Genomic DNA, 15,897 nt, shown 5'->3' on the forward strand with positions numbered 1-15,897 from the left:
TGCAGTCGATCCCATCCGCGCTGCTCCCCTGTCACAAGGGTGGTCATCCGCTGCCACTTTCGCCGTTCCTCCGCGCACACACCCTTCAACGGTGCTGGATTGGGCCTCCAGGACTGCCTACCCCTGCACAGCTAGCTCCTCGTTCTAGTACTCCGTACTCCGTGCCAGTAACATGGCGCCGCGGCGCATGCGGCTGGATATCCTCCTCTCGCCCATCCGCCGTGTCGGCAAAGCTCTGGAGCCTCTCTCAGGCCTCTCTCCCTGGGGGTTCAACGCGGTATTGAAACCGTCATTGAATCGGCGTCACCGTACTCCGTACTCCGTACTCCGTTCGCACCTACACCTACACCTACACACTACCTACTACGGAGTCCGGACCATGTCCATAAACGACAGAACCCTTGCTCTGGCTTCCAGATACCAGCAAAATGTATGGAGCGAGCTCCTGAGGCTCGGGCTCTGTTCGCCGTCCTGGTTTGATGACTCCAGAATGCCGGGTCCTGCCTATTAAGCTATGGAGAAGCAATCTGCCGTCCTGAAGCTGCCTTGGCTGGCATGGATGATGCTCGAGATGATATTGCGGCATCTACCCGCCCTTCTTGGTCCAACGCCATCCTCAAGCTCCCCTTGCCGACAGACTAGCTCCCGCTCTACCTTTTTTTTGTTGTGAAATTACAGTTCAGTAGCGGATACGAGCACCGCTCCAGATGCCCCCGACCAGCTCGCTTGCCTCCCTGAACGTTGTTTCCTTGTCACCCATCATCTTCCTCCAGTGAGGTGCGTTCCAAGGGAGAGGCTAGTGGGCCAGTTCCTTGTAGCCTGGTATACCCATATCGTTTCCTTGACTCTTACATTGGGTTTTCCTACACACACCCCCTTTTATTTCTTTCTTCCTTCCTTGCTTTCTGCCTTTTTTTTTTTCTGGTTCCTCTCTCCCCCTTGCCATCCTATGGTGCCGGCTCGGCTCGGCTGTTACACATGACCGTTAACTAACCACTTTTTCTCATGCTCTACTGGCAGTAAGCTTCTTGTCGATTCCCACCAGCGAGCCCTTGTCGGTTGACAATTGCCCTTCACCAAGCTCTGACAAAGGGCATTCGTTTGTAAACCACATGCATAAGCCATCCCAGTCTTGAAAAGAAATGTTCGCATGCAAAACTTTATCTCTCATTCCATGATCTTTCGCACTCCTTATACAAACCCAAGACCTCGAATTTGCTCAACAATACGTTTCGCCCTGTTTTTGCGCCGTCCGAGATACACATCCACACCAAGCGTCTCATCTTCGTTTTGGATCGGAAATCGTCAACCCGATCATCACAGAAAGCCGTCTAGCATCTTGAATCAGGGAAGAAGGGGGAAAACGAGATCCAAGCCGCCCTTCCGTCACTAAGAGGAGAATCGCCCAACCGAACACCTATTCCCACAACAGTCTTTCTCTCCCGCGTAAATTCGGTTCGATCCCTGCGGATGCAGTAGCTGAGATTGTGGCAGAAAGGGCTTCAAATTGCACTTTTGCTCTTCACAATTGTCGGCATAGCTTTTTAGACGCCTCGAGCCACACACTCTCTTGAACCAGGACCAGCTACACACTAAGCTGTCATGTAAGTCCAATTGTGGCTTCTTGCCCTGTCTATCAATCCGTCCTTTGCGCTTCGAAAGGACATCAGGCAGCTGTTGCGTTCCTCCAAATGCCATTGCTACATTGGGATATGCTTACAGGCTGCTAATTCATCATGGTCGATAGAACTTCGAACATCATAGGTACAACATACATGCAGCGCGCCTAAGCAAAGACACACATACCAGCAAGAGTTCGAGCAACCTCAAAGGTCAAGAAAAGAGCTGAGAGACTGACAGAGTACGGGTGGGGTGATTCTGCAGAACTCAGGCACGAAAAAGTGCGCCCGTTGCTCCCTTTGTACCCATATTCCCGAAACTTGACTGTTCCAGGAATTTCTTGCTTGCTCTTCACCTTGTTGTTCTCCAATGGGACGCTGTCTGCATCAGACATTCTAAACTGTTTACTGAACTGTCCACCCACTCACCGATTTGAGAAGTCAAGCCAAGAAGGGTAAGACAGTGTGCTCTGGTACTTCGCAGCGATCTTCTCTTCTGGGAATGCGAGTGTCTTTGCTCAGGATCGGGACGCTTCTCCGCCACTGCCAGGATCTCATCGCGCCGCCAGTAAGGTGCCCCCCCCCCGTCCGTCCGTTGTCTCACTCAAGCCCCCGTCTGGGAGGGGAAAGAAGCGAAACCACCCCCCCTTTCCACGGGCGTTTAACTGACAGGTCTCCGCAGCATTGCAAAAGCATACATATTCACATTAGTCTGGGCATTTGCCTTTATCAAATCTTCGACAGTGACCAATCCATTCGCAAAGGCGAGGGAAAGCCATCTTGTGTGAGTGAGTGATTCTCTTCGGATAAGACCTCGACAAGACCTGGTCCTCACAAGCCATCTGACCCTCTCTTCCTACCAAAGCCACTGGCTGGTTTTCATCATCCTGCTTCTACGACACTTTTTTTTTTTTTTTTTTTTTTTTTTTTTGCCCCCGTTTGGAAAAGTACATTCTAAGACTCCTATTTTCACTGGCAGCTTCATGTCTACTGTCAAGTTCCAGTTTCCGTCATACAAGCTTTTGGAGGTGAGTCGAAACTTTAGACCCTGTTTCAACTCATTCATAAGCCAGAACACCACAAAGACATACAAAAATACCCGTCCCTGTCCTATCTTTATCTTACCTGGTACCGACTTTGCGGCCCACGCAAAGATGACCTTGCCGCCAAAGATTTCCTTTCCAAGGTTGTCATCTGCAATAAGACGTTGCGTGCCGCGTCGACCATGTACTGTCAACATAGAGCAGGACGAGCTGAGATGGATTCTGGGACACTGAGATCTGGGTGCTTGGGGAAAAGTCCCTACGGAGCTAATGCTTTGTTATGTTTGCAGTTGGGACTCAACACCGACCAAACAATCATTGTTGGTGAAGACGACGGGCTCGACTCGCCGAATACAGTCATTCTCAAACACGAAGAAGCTGCACGGGCAGCTAGCGGAGGAGATTATCCGAGGAATTCTTCCCCTCCTCTCAATATGGCAACTTACAGTAAAGCACAGTTGCCATCAGTTCCTGGTGAGTAGTTGTTCCCAGAGGATTGGTGCTCTCTGTGCACAGCGAGCAACATCTTTCTAGACGGGATGTGAAGAACAAGATTCCACTTGGAAACGCGGCTACAGAATGAAAAAACTACAAAAGTGCCACAGCAATGGATTAAAACCAGACAGGCTTACTCATGACTGACTGACGGCGAATCTTGACAGGGTACGATACGGCACGGTATCACGACACAGCATACGATCACTATCCAGCTCATAATTTCTCTGCCCAACAAACGGAGAAATTTGCACACCTTAATCAGCAGTCGTTTGCGTCAAACAATGCCGTTGCTCAATACATGCCGACGGGCCCAACCGTCCTCTCGTGCCATCCGTTGTCTGGGCCGTTCGGCACCAAGGTGTTTCTCAAGGTATCATCCCAGTACGATCTGTTTTCAATGTCGTCAGCAATGCCGTATTTCTCCGTGTACTTTGGGTCCCAAAAAATGGCAGTCCAAGACATGGTTCGAGACGCCCAAGATACGACGGGGTTCGTGTACACGTGTAGTGTGGACGCTCCGCAGTTGATGGTCACGGGCTGCAGCGCGAACAACGTGCCCCTGTCACTAGTTGTTGAAGGTCCAACGGGCGAGGAGATGTCGAGAGCGGGTGCAGGGTCTTTTCAGTACCTTGACGGATCGGGGGACGACATGACGCGGACGAGCAAGCTGCCCAAGCAGGAACCAGCCGCAGCTGGACCTCAACTTGATCAGGCGAGTGCTTCACCAAAAACAGTCGACACGCAGCAGCTGCAGTCGGAAACGACTCCAAATAGCTACGACTATCCCTCTCAGCAGGGTCCGTACGCAAGCACTTTCTCGCCGGGGAACCATGACATGATCACGACGTACAGGACCAGCAGTTTTGCGGATCCACACTACCGACGGGCTGGTCCATCATGGGCCGGGTTTGGCGGGCCGCTGGGAAGCACGAGGAGCTCCCTGGATCATTCAGCATCGGCAATTGGCGGCGGCGGAAGACCGAGCCTGACGCCACTGCCAATGCCGCCGTCGGGAGGCAGCGGAACCCCCCAGCTCATCCGAACCAGCACCATTGCCAACGGCGGCGGCGGCGGCGGCGGCGGCGGCGGCGGATCCAACGGCGGGTCGTACCACCCTATTTCGTTGTATTCGAGCAAAGCCGTGTTGAAGATTAACGGGAAACTGGACACGATGGCGGAGAACTGGACGCAGGAGGAATGGGACAATCGTCGACGGATTGTCATGTTTCGCAAATCGCAAAGCGGCTCGACGCTGACTGCCAGCTTCCGGGCTGTCGCCGTCAACGACCGACCACCCAACAGCATCTGCGTATCGTGCATCTGGTGGGCGGAAAAGGCCGAGTGCTTCGTCACCTCTGTGGACACGATTCAGCTGCTGGAGCAGCTGGTGGCTGCCCCGAACCGGTTCAGTGTCGAGGAAAAGAACCGGATCCGACGCAACCTGGAAGGTTTCCACCCGCTCACCGTGTCCAAGGCCAAGGCCGACAGCGAAGAGTTTTTCAAGATCATCATGGGATTCCCGAATCCCAAGCCTCGCAACATTGAAAAGGACGTCAAGGTGTTCCCGTGGAAGATACTGGAGCCAGCGCTCAAGAAGATTATTGGCAAATACAGCGCCAGTCCGAGCAGTACGCTCCCGCCCAGCAGCATGATGACTGCAGTCAGCACGGCGCCATACGCGCCGCTGCCAACACCGCCCGGTCATGGCATGGCCTCGCAGCAGCAGCAGCAGCAGCAGCAACAACAGCAGCAGAGCCTGGCGTCCCAGCAGGCCGGAGACGGCGGGCACGGCCAGTACTCTGTCCATTCGACCCATCACGACGCCATTCCCTCACCGCGGTCCCTGTCCGGCTCGCAGCCCACGTGGACTCCGTACACGTCTGCGCCTGGGTACGCATCGAGTACACGAACGCTGAGCCCTACCGGTCGGCACCCGAGTCCTCACCAGACACAATACGCGCCACCCATGCGCATAAACACGAACCCATTACCAGCCGTGACGACGTACGACTCCCGCAGCGTTTCGACAGGGGGTTACAGCTCGAGCGGGTTACACACGCCCATCAGCCAGCATGCATCGTCAACGGCGACTCCGACGCGATGGGATAGCACGTCTGCGAACTATTCGGACAACTATCCAAGCATTGGCTCGCATCACCAGCCGGGGCCCCCCGTGTATGGCGCCGGGGGCTACGGAGACGGAGCTCCTCGCGCATAGTTTGAGCCATGTTTCTCGCCGACGACACCCTGGACTGGATAAACGAGCCAATTTCAAAAAACGGCCCTATCTTTATTCCCGCCCCCTTCCCCCTTTCTTCTCCTTGGATCTGCAGCAGCATATCGATTCCAGCTGCTAACGAGGAGGTTTTGGTTGACGAAATTCAACGGTCTCCGTGGGAGCACGGCGGGGAAATATAAAAAAAAAAAGAAAAGGAAAAAACAGGGGGTGGGGGGCGAAATAGGCATGCATGAGTTTCTCCAGGGGGGGTTGCGAGTTGCGAGTCGTGGTGCAGGCCGGTAGCGTTTCAACGTTATCAGACGACGGCCGCATGCAGCGGTCAGATTTAGGATAGGGATGGCACGCTTTAGCTCGCGTGGGCGTGGCGTGGTATCCTCCTATCACGGACGTCTTATTCTCGTTGCTGCGCGAGCCTCACACCAACGGGACCGAAATCCGCCGCGCCAGCCGTTTGGACCAGGCGAGCTTGCCTTGTTGCCGCATCTGTACCAGCAGACGGCCCTTTTAACGTGGTTTGTACCTTTTGATCAACAAGCAGTGGCTGTACCGTCATTGTTTTGGACTTGTTTGGGGGAAAGGGGGGGTGGGGGGGGGGGGGGGTTGTTTCTCTCCTCTCCCTCCCGCCTCTCTCTCTCTCTGTCTTATTTATTTTTTTTCCCCCCCTAGGTTTTATACGCGCATCCTTTTCGTTGAGCTTGGTTTTGCCAATGTTGTTGCAAAGAGATATATATATATACCCGATGGATATTTTTTGCTTCCTACTTCTGTTTCTCCCCCCCCCCCCCCCCCCCCCGTGTTTTAATACTCGTCTATTACCTGTTTTATCTAGTGTTGGAAAGATGCGCCCCTTTTTTTTCGTCTTTCTTTCGAAACCTCTTCTTTTAGCGCGAGCAACTGAAGTAGTCTGCGGACACACGGGAGTTCTGCCAGGCGGGGGGGGGGGTTGGGGGGTTGTTGAGGAACAATATTTCCAACGTTGGAAATCCAGGGGCTCTGACGGGACGGACCGTCGAGCCGGGGATGCCATTTCTGCTGCTTGCTGCTTGCTGCTGCTGCTGCTGCTGCTGCTGCTGCTGCTGCTGCTGCTTATTTTTTTTTACCGGGATAGAAAGTTGATGGGGATCATGATTTGAGTTTACGCTGCTAATAACAATATCCCTCGTCCTGTTCAACACGGCCCATGCATGTCCGACTGACTTGACTTGACTTGACTGCCTTGTGTTTGTCTCGTGCTTGCTTGGCCATTGCCTTGCCCCGCCACCTTGAAAAAAAAAAAAAAAAAAAGAAAAAAATCCCCCAAAAAAACCTGCTGGAACCCCCCCCCCCCCCCCCCCACCTCCCTCCCGGCTAGCCCCCGGCCGCTACAGGCCCGGACTGCGGACCGCCTTGCCGCCCGCCGGTCGACCAGCCGACTGCCCCCGGGGGATTTTCGACAGACTCGGCGATCCGAGATGCTGCACAGCACAGCACAGTGCAGATGCAGTCTGGTTGGTTGTTGCAGACGCGTGCAGATTCCGACGCCCACCCCCACCCCTCCCCCCCTCTTTCCCCCACCCTCTTGGCAGGCTAGCCTCATTAGGTGCGCCCCAGCCCAGCACGCCCCCTACGTCACCCATCCCCCCCCCTAATTTCTTCCGCCCCCCCCTCTCCCCCCCCCCATCAAGCCCAGGAGGGGGGCGGCTGCGCACCGCCACCGCCCACCGCCCACCGCCCACCGCCCACAGCTTAGCTCGGCTCAGTTGGGCCCGGCTCGTCAAAACGCCCGCCAACCCCCCCCCCAACCCCCAACAACAACGTTCAAAGAGGAACAACTCCACGCAACGTCGAGCTCGGTTTTCCATCTCCTCTCGCCCACACACACACACACACACACACACACACCCATATGCCTCTCCCCGCATCTTGGTGTGCTGCTCCCGCTCTGCGCTGCGTCTCCCGCGCCCCGGCCGCCGCCGCCGCCGCCGCCGCCGCCGCTGCTGCTGCTCGTTGGGCCGTCGTCCCTCGTCACATATTCGCCGCCGCCCCTCGCTGCTTTGCCAGCGGCTGCTGTCGACCTCCACCACCAGCATCACCAGCATCGTCACCAGCTTCGTCACCAGCTTCGTCACCAGCATCACCACCGCCTCCTGCATCACTCGCATCATCCGCATCCCCCCCATCCCCCCCCTTAGCCTTCGCAATGCCCTCCCCCCCCCCCCCCGCGGACCAGCTCCACAGGTACCTCGACCAGTCGCACGAGCGCCTCTTCGCCAACAACCGCGCCTGGGCCGCCGCCAAGGCCACCACCGACCCCGGCTACTTCGCCAAGCTGTCGGCCGGCCAGTCCCCCGAGTACCTCTGGATCGGGTGCAGCGACTCGCGCATCCCCGCCGAGCAAATCACCGGCCTCGAGCCCGGCGAGGCCTTTATCCACCGCAACATCGCCAACCTCGTCTGCAACACCGACCTCAACGTCATGAGCGTCATCAACTACGCCGTGCGCCACCTCGGCGTCAAGCACATCGTCGTCTGCGGCCACTACGGCTGCGGCGGCGTCAAGGCCGCCATGACGCCCCGCGACCTGGGCCTGCTCAACCCCTGGCTGCGCAACATCCGCGACGTCTACCGCCTGCACGAGCGCGAGCTCGACGCCATTGCCGACCCGGACGCCCGCTACGACCGCCTCGTCGAGCTCAACGTCGAGGAGCAGTGCCGCAACATCATCAAGACGGCCGCCGTGCAGCAGAGCTATGCGCGCAACCAGTACCCCATTGTCCACGGATGGGTCTTTGGCTTCCGCGACGGCCTGCTCAAGGACCTCAAGATTGACTTCCAGGCCATGCTGCAAAACATTCAAAAGATTTACAATCTCGCCGACGCGGACGAGCAAGAGGAGCCCTAGTCTGCCTGCAGTGATTTGCGTGCATGGGGGACATGGGGAGTTGCCGCCCAAGCCCAAGCAACAGAGGGCAACAAAGGCTGGATGCTGGATGCTGGATGCTGGATGCTGGATTGCTCTGCATGGATATGGATGCACGCGCCCCCATGTAGACAGACAGACCTGCTGGAGTAGAAATCACACGTCGTGTCTCGAGGTGAAGGAATCACAAGCCCTAATCCATCGATACACTGCAGGACCACTGCATGCATGCATTGCCACAAGCCTCAGCGTCGTCATTCCCCCCCCCCCCCCCCCCCCCCCCCCCCCCCAAATCTGCTTCTTCCTCTTTATATAATCGTACAGAACAGAACGCCTTGTATTCATCGTCTTCGCCCCCATCTCTTCCACAGCTTGCCTTGTTGCAGGCCAGGCTCAACCCAACCTGATGTCGGCTTCCCCTCCCACCATTGATTGACCTTGGAACGGACCCCTTCATCTCTCAATCACTATTCCGTCAACAAGTAGTCACATGTTTCGTTACCTTGGGTCTTGATGATCGAAGCGGCACAAATCTAACCCATTGATTGACACCTCAACTCCAGTGCAAAAAAAAAAAAAAATGCAATACTTCTTCCCCTTGTGCTCGTATTGTCTTTTTCCTCCAAATGTCAACCCCTTTCTTCTCCTCGTCATGCCTGCTTGCGGCACATCATCACACCGCTAGACTTCTTCATGTTTTGATGCCTGCTCAGTTCCTCCCGCTGGACCACCCTGACCTCCATGAAACGAGCTGTACTTCAATGTCGAATCGCCGGTATCCTTGCGTGACAAAGTTGCCCAAGTCTTGAAGCTGGACATGGACAAAGTCTTGCGGAACTTGGGACCCTGGTCGTCGGAACCTCCCTGGCCCCAGACACCTCGCTGCACCGCGCCGCCCTCGAGCAAGCGGAACCTTCTCTTGATAAACTTCCACAACTCGACGCCGGCCACGAACATCATGGTAAACCCTGCGGACAATGCCCACTCCCATGAGATTCCCTTGTGCTTGAAGAACTTGGTGTTCAGAACCGGCACGTAAACAACGGGAAACACGGACAGGCCACCCAGAATGACGGACCAGAACAGAAAGCGGTTCGAGTGGAGATCCCTAAAGACGGGGAAGCGGCTGTCATCATCTGGCTTCAGATGAAACATGGAACGTCGCAAGCTCTTAAACTCCCATGCCGAGATGAGAATCAACCAGGTCAGTTCCGCAAACGTAGCAGCGCGAGCTCGAAACACGGCATCGCACGCCTCGGTATATTCCGTGTTGCAGTTTTCTCCGAGGTCTCCATTGTTTGCCCCGTAAATGATGATGGCGAAGGTGCACATGGTGCAGGCTCCCATGATGCTGCCGTAAACAATCATGTCGACGACAATCTGGTTTGTGAAAACACCCCGGCCTTTGTCGTGGGGCGGCTGTCGCATCACGTCCTGTGCGGCACCTTCTCGGCCCAAGCCAAAGGCAGGGAACGAAGACGTGACCATGTTGATCCAGATAATCTGCAGCGGTGAGACGGGGAAGACGGAGAAGCCAGACTGGTCGACAAAGCCGAGGCCAGCAATCAAAAGAATCACCTCGCCCACGTTGGAGGTGAGCAAGTGCAGCACAAATTTCTGAATGTTATCAAACATGCGACGTCCCTCCCGGATGGCAGCGACAATCGAGTTGAACTTGTCATCCGTAAGCACAATCTTGGACGCAGACTTGGCCACGTCTGAACCAGAACCCATGGCGATGCCAACGTCAGCACGAGACAGCGAGGGGGCATCGTTCACGCCGTCGCCCGTCATGGCCATGAAAGCGCCACGCCGCCTGAGAGCCTCAATCATGCGAGTCTTGGTGTCAGGAGCGCAACGAGCAACAACAAGGGGCAACTCCTCCAGCGCATCAATTTCCGCGTCCGTCATCTTGTCAAAATCCGTCGCCTTCTGGACAATGGATTGAGCAACCTTCTCGGGAAGGACCCCGAGGTTTTTTGGGATGATGCCCACTTCCTTGGCAATGGCCTTGGCTGTTTCGGGATGATCCCCAGTAAGCATATGAACCTTGATGCCGGCTTGCGAACACTCTCCAATGGAAGCCTTTGTCTCGCGGCGTGGTGGATCGTAGATACCAGCGAGTCCGAGAAGAATGAGGTCCCTTTCCACGACGCTCCGGAGTTCCTCATCCTCTGCGGCCGAGGACGACTTCTTGGCCACGAACCGACCATCCCATGGGCGGTAGGCAATGGCGAGTACTCGCTGGCCTTGAGAAGCGAGAGAGCTCATTTGATCAAGCACCTTCTCCCTAATCTCGTCGTTTATTAGGTGCTTTTCGGCGCCAGTACCAACGTGAGAGCACAGGTCCAAAATCCGCTCCACAGCACCCTTGGTGAAGACGACGCTCTGCTCTGCTTCAATCAGAGGGCCACTTTTGCCCTCGGGCCCATCGTAAATGACGGACATGCGCTTAATGGAACTGTCAAAAGAGAACTCGGCAAGTTGCTTCCAGCCACTGCCTTCGAGAGTCTTCTTGCCCCTTTGGAATCGATGGGCGAACACTTGAAGAGCAACTTCGGTGGGCTCGCCGGTAGTCTGCCACTTTCCCTCCTCGTCGTCGTACCTGACAGTTGCCAGATTGCAGAGGGCGGCGGATAAAAGGAAAGCCTCAAGTTGGTCCGTCATTTCCGTCTCTGGTTCGGGCTCGGGGTCCTTCTTGGGGGCCTTGGTATTCAGCTTCTCCTCAGGAACATCGAATTTGAGAACGGCGGCACTGCGTTCCCGGTCATAGTCACGGTTGACTTCTTCTTTATCTGTGTCCGTCTCTTGCTTACTCTGAGAACAAGTGACACGTCCCTTTGTCGGATCATTCGGATTCTGGGCATCGCGGACAGTATATTCGTTAGAAGGAGGAATCCAAACTTTGCGGACAATCATAGCTCCCTCGGTCAAGGTGCCTGTCTTGTCGGAGCAAATGTTGGTGACTCCACCGAGGGCTTCCAGAGCGGAAAGATCACGAACGACAACATTGGCTTTCCTCATGACAGTGACGGCTACCACCATGGTGATGGTTAGGACGCTAGAAACAAAGGGTTAGAAAAGAATGCAGGATTGATGCAGATTTTGGGACCCATGATTCACTTACGCAACCAGAGATTCGGGGATAATGGCAATTCCAAGAGACGTGGCGTAGATGATAACCTCGTTTCTCAGGTTGAAATGGTTGACCCCAAATACCACCATGGCGAGTATAATAGCGCAACCAAAAAGGACGTAGGCTAGCGCAGAGAGCTTCCGCTGCAATGGAGTACCTTCGGTCAAGCCCAGAAACTTACCAACAAGGTCATAAGTACGCCTAGCGAAGCCCACGACAGGCTGTTTCTTTCCGTACTTGCGCCAATTCATTGATCGGCCTGCCTTGCGGTGCTTCTTGGCGGTAGAAGCAGCAATTTTGCCGACTTCAGTAGCCATGCCAACCGCGGTGACAATCCCGCGTCCTCTACCTTTAACGACAATGGTTGTGGCATAAGCCATGTTCACTCGATCGCCAATACCGACTTCTTGCTCAGAGACGGCAAGCTTCTCAGTCCCTGGGACCGTGATGTTGCTCTCGGCGATTTTCTCGACAGGAATTGATTCGCCAGTGAGCTGGCCCTCCTCGCAAGCGAGGTTCATGGCCTCAAAGACTCGGAGATCTGCTGGGACAGTATCGCCCATCTTGAGGAGGACGACATCACCAGGCACCACGTCGGGGCTGCCCAAGATATCAGTTTTTCTCCGTAGTCGATGCAAGGCGATGTATGTATGTACTTACTTGGCGACTACTTGCGTTTTACCGTCTCGAAGAACCATGGCACTGGGTGAGGACAAGGCACGAAGCGCATCCATACGCTTTTCAGCGCGGTACTCCTGCCAAAAGCCAATGGCGACATTGAGAAAAATGACAAAGGCGAGCACTCCGCCTTCAATGAAGTCTCTGATCCCAAAGCTCAGGGCCATGGCAAATGCTAGTACAATAATCATGGCATTGAGAACTTGTTTGGTCAGAATGCTGTACCAGGGGATGGAACCACCCACGTCCAGCTCATTCTTGGGGTACTTTTCTTGCAGCTCAGTTACCTGAGCTGAGGTTAGACCTTTGTCCAGATCGGTGTCAAGAGCTTTGACCGTATCCTCCACAGAAAGGAGGAACGGATGGTTTGGGAAGTCAGCCATTATCAGCTGATGGCGAGGAGCAGTATCCAATGCTTAGTTTCTCGGATAAAGGACCCGTGGTAGTGAAGGCTCGATTATAATGCATAGACGGTGAGGTCGATGGTAAGGCGCGTCGAAAAGCAGTTGTGTTACTTCAGAGCCTCAACCGGCTTGTTTCCCGATGCGATCACAGTTGAAGCCGGACGGGCAGCAATTGACTAGGGCTGTTGTTGTGTTATCGGAATATGTCGGCCTTTGCTTGATCAAAGCTCTGGACGGTTCATAAACAAGACTGGCCGGTTCATCTTCCACATGCGGGGAAACAACAGCCATTATAAGCACTTCCAAAACCAAAGCATTGCTCCGCGCCCTCATCCAATGATGCTTTGACGGAAACTGGAGAAAACGCCAAGAAGATAAGATGTTGGAGGGCGTGGGGCTGGTGAGGAAATCCAAGCATTGGCGTCTTCTTAGCAAACCTTGCCATCTCCAATGCTCTCCCAATAAACGGGGCATGGTAACGATTAGTTTATCCTCAACTATGCGGCAAACATCCAACCCACTAGCGGGGAATTGTGCAGTTCGTGGCGTTGACGTCGAAGCAGAGGTGGGCGACTGTGGGATCGCAGACGCAACGATGGGAGGCGAGGTAGTGGGTCAAGTCGGCTCTGCACACTGCGAGTGTTTGTTCAAATTAAAACTAGAGTGCTGGACGGAGGTGGCCTCCGGAGGAAGCAGATAAGTTTGGGGGCTGATGAGATGACCGTTGGCGTCCAAATACATGAGGTAGAGAGAGGTACGGAGTACAGAGTAGTGGAAGAGGATATCAGAGGATGTCAAAGGATATCTGGGGTTTCCAGCCGCGGGAAGGTGTCTCTGACCGTATATCCGCCACGCCTGCCATTTTCGACTGCTCGCGCCCCTTTTCACGGTGGTAAGGTGGGCCAGATGGGACTTGAAGCTCAAGCACGGAATACATGCCTGTACCTAAGGAGAAGGTGGTCGACCAGGGTAGTCCGTGGGTATCAGCCTGGTAACAGCCTGGTAACAGCCTGGGACCAGCCTGGGAACAGCCCAACCTGCCATTTCTTGGTATGTACTGAGAGATACCGGGTACCGAGTATATTGCGCCTTCCACCGGCTGCAGTTCTCTTATGCCAAGACAAACGTCTCTTGGCATGACCCGTCGGCCAGTCATTCAAGGCAGGTCCACATGGGTGGCAACCACCCAGCATTCCAGAATCTACAGACTCGGGGAGATATTCTACATGCCCAGCCCTTGCTGGTGGATGCAACCAAAATAAATAAGGTTAATAATGCAGCGTGTGCGGCTGGCCCATCCGGTCCGCCCTAGCTCTTATTGGGTTACATTGCTCCCAGCTCTTGTGCGAATCCGCTCTAATGGCCCCGGTGGGCCGTCGCGGATAGCGGCGGACCGCCAGTGGCCTATCAGCTGTCCCGTCACTGCCCCAATGGCCAACCCATCCGCGGGTCTAGTCCGTATTGGGCTTGGCAATTGCTGCAAGCCAGCATCACGTGGTTCCGTTCTGTTTCTCACCGGCTCACGGGCCTGACGCCATCGACAATGCCAAGCCTGAGATAAGCATCGTTCATCTGTCCTTTACTTGCTTTTCTTTTCAGCAACAAAGAAAAGAAAAGTTCCTTGATGATCCTTCCAGTAATTTTATTTTCCCGATTCGGGCAACGGAATCGACTTCAAATAGTAAAATTTTACCATGCTTTCTTGCACAAATATTTCCGAAGCCCCTATGCCCGGTCTATGAATAGTCGGCAGATTATCTATCTTGCGTGAAAAAATACATGTAAATGTGTACACCTCCCTATTATTGTCGTCGTGTATATGTCGCAGGACGCCCAAGCCTGAATATGCATTTGTGTCGTCGAGTATCCACACACGCCGTTTTCATGTCCCGATCGTGGTATCGCATTTGTACATGACTACTAGAACCACTCTCATAAAACGCTGCCAAAGAGACCAATGGCCGTGCCGAGCACTGTAACAAGGAAGCCTGGAGCGACGAGGACAGCTTCGGAGCTGTCCGGACTGACCCCGGTAGCGCCAAAGCCAAGGTACCATGATCCTATATCTGTTAATTTGCCGCCGCCGTTGAGGAAGGCCGCGTTTGCTCCCACGTTGGAGTATATGGAGCGGAACGCGCCAAAGTAGGAGTAACGACCTATGTAGTCGAGTTTGTCAAAGTAATCCTGGGACTGGTTGTAAAAGGCTTGCGTGGCCAAGAGATCTTGATGCGCATAGGCATACTCTGTCACCCAAATCTCCGCATCCGGCCAACTTTGTAATATAAATCAGTCAGGATAATGAAAAATGAAAAAAAATCAAGACGAAGAAAAAGAAAGGGCAAGGAGACCATGCAAATCTGTAACGTACGTTGCGCGACGTTCACCAATATGGGAAGCCAGCCCGGCAAAATTGTCATACCAGTGGACTGGCAAGAAGTCCCACGTGCAATTCTTTTTTTCGCTGCCAGTGCTGACCAAGGCCGAGCAATTTCCCAAAAACTGCTTCAGCCATGGTAAGCTTCCCAATCCGCCAGTACATGCCGGCAAACCAAGCTTCACGCCCATCTTGCCAAGGGGCTCGAAATTGGCGACCCACGCAAGAGCTGCATCAGCAGGCTTGACATTGCTGCCACCATATGAGTGTATGGTGTCCGGCTCGTTGAATCCCAAAACGTGTTTGATCTTGGTACCCTGGTCAATGAGCTTCTTGACGTCGTTCAGGAAGGAGGTATCGTTAGGATTGGGCCCGACACCCCACATCATGGGGATAAACTCGAACTGGTCTTGAGATAACGCGCCATATGCCGGCGACGGTAGACTTTGGTAATTGTAGTACCACTTCAGATCGCTGCCAGATTGAACCCAGACCTTATTGTCGTCCGGGTAGCTAGGGTTCGGTGTGAAGCAGAGGCCTCGCTTGGAGGACGCGGCAGAACAGACGGCTGCCAGAGGGATCATCTGTGCAAGCCATGCTGAAGTTCTCATCATGGCCCGAGCCAAGTGATTGTCTGTTGCTTTGCTGGCCGAGGGCGGGTTACTGGAGGAGCGCAGCTCCGTTGCAGCTCGTCAGATGTCGTCAGATGTCGTGTATGTCCGCAATGTCGGGCCCGAGCATTGACCGCAAATTTTGTCACCGAGTTCGAGTGGCCGGATGCTGGTTCACGCACGACCCAGGGCAAAATGACAGTCTAGCCGTCAAATCCGAGATAGAGGGAAAGACAAGCAGGCTCTGGGAGATGGATAACAGCCGAGTGACAGTGGACGACATTGGAGAAGAAATTGCAGCCTGGGAGGGAAAAGGGGCACGCATACGCTGCAGACGTTGCTCACAAGGCGCGGCGAGCGCCAGCGGCTGGCCAATCATTGGCGAAAGACGAGTAT

General features: G+C 54.5%; 4 protein-coding genes across 4 annotated transcripts; 2 read left to right on the forward strand and 2 right to left on the reverse strand.

Moving 5' to 3' along the window:
- Positions 1-2,602: 2,602 nt before the first annotated feature.
- UV8b_00617 (uncharacterized protein) lies at positions 2,603-5,378 on the forward strand (the record flags this gene model as incomplete). Its single annotated transcript, XM_043138115.1, has 3 exons — positions 2,603-2,647; positions 2,953-3,136; positions 3,325-5,378. The coding sequence occupies 3 exons, from the start codon at positions 2,603-2,605 to the stop codon at positions 5,376-5,378; spliced, it is 2,283 nt and encodes a 760-aa protein (XP_042994049.1).
- Positions 5,379-7,284: 1,906 nt separating this feature from the next.
- UV8b_00618 (uncharacterized protein) lies at positions 7,285-8,280 on the forward strand (the record flags this gene model as incomplete). The annotated part of the gene is made up of 2 exons (XM_043138116.1): positions 7,285-7,478; positions 7,617-8,280. 2 exons carry the CDS (start codon positions 7,285-7,287, stop codon positions 8,278-8,280), a joined length of 858 nt encoding a protein of 285 aa, XP_042994050.1.
- A 699-nt stretch (positions 8,281-8,979) lies between these two features.
- UV8b_00619 (uncharacterized protein) lies at positions 8,980-12,495 on the reverse strand (the record flags this gene model as incomplete). Its single annotated transcript, XM_043138117.1, has 3 exons — positions 8,980-11,359; positions 11,426-12,034; positions 12,095-12,495. 3 exons carry the CDS (start codon positions 12,493-12,495, stop codon positions 8,980-8,982), a joined length of 3,390 nt encoding a protein of 1,129 aa, XP_042994051.1.
- A 1,953-nt stretch (positions 12,496-14,448) lies between these two features.
- UV8b_00620 (uncharacterized protein) lies at positions 14,449-15,504 on the reverse strand (the record flags this gene model as incomplete). The annotated part of the gene is made up of 2 exons (XM_043138118.1): positions 14,449-14,788; positions 14,885-15,504. The coding sequence occupies 2 exons, from the start codon at positions 15,502-15,504 to the stop codon at positions 14,449-14,451; spliced, it is 960 nt and encodes a 319-aa protein (XP_042994052.1).
- Between the last annotated feature and the right edge of the window lie 393 nt (positions 15,505-15,897).

Source organism: Ustilaginoidea virens, chromosome 1 (assembly GCF_000687475.1).
Source record: "Ustilaginoidea virens chromosome 1, complete sequence".
Lineage (NCBI taxonomy): Eukaryota > Fungi > Ascomycota > Sordariomycetes > Hypocreales > Clavicipitaceae > Ustilaginoidea > Ustilaginoidea virens.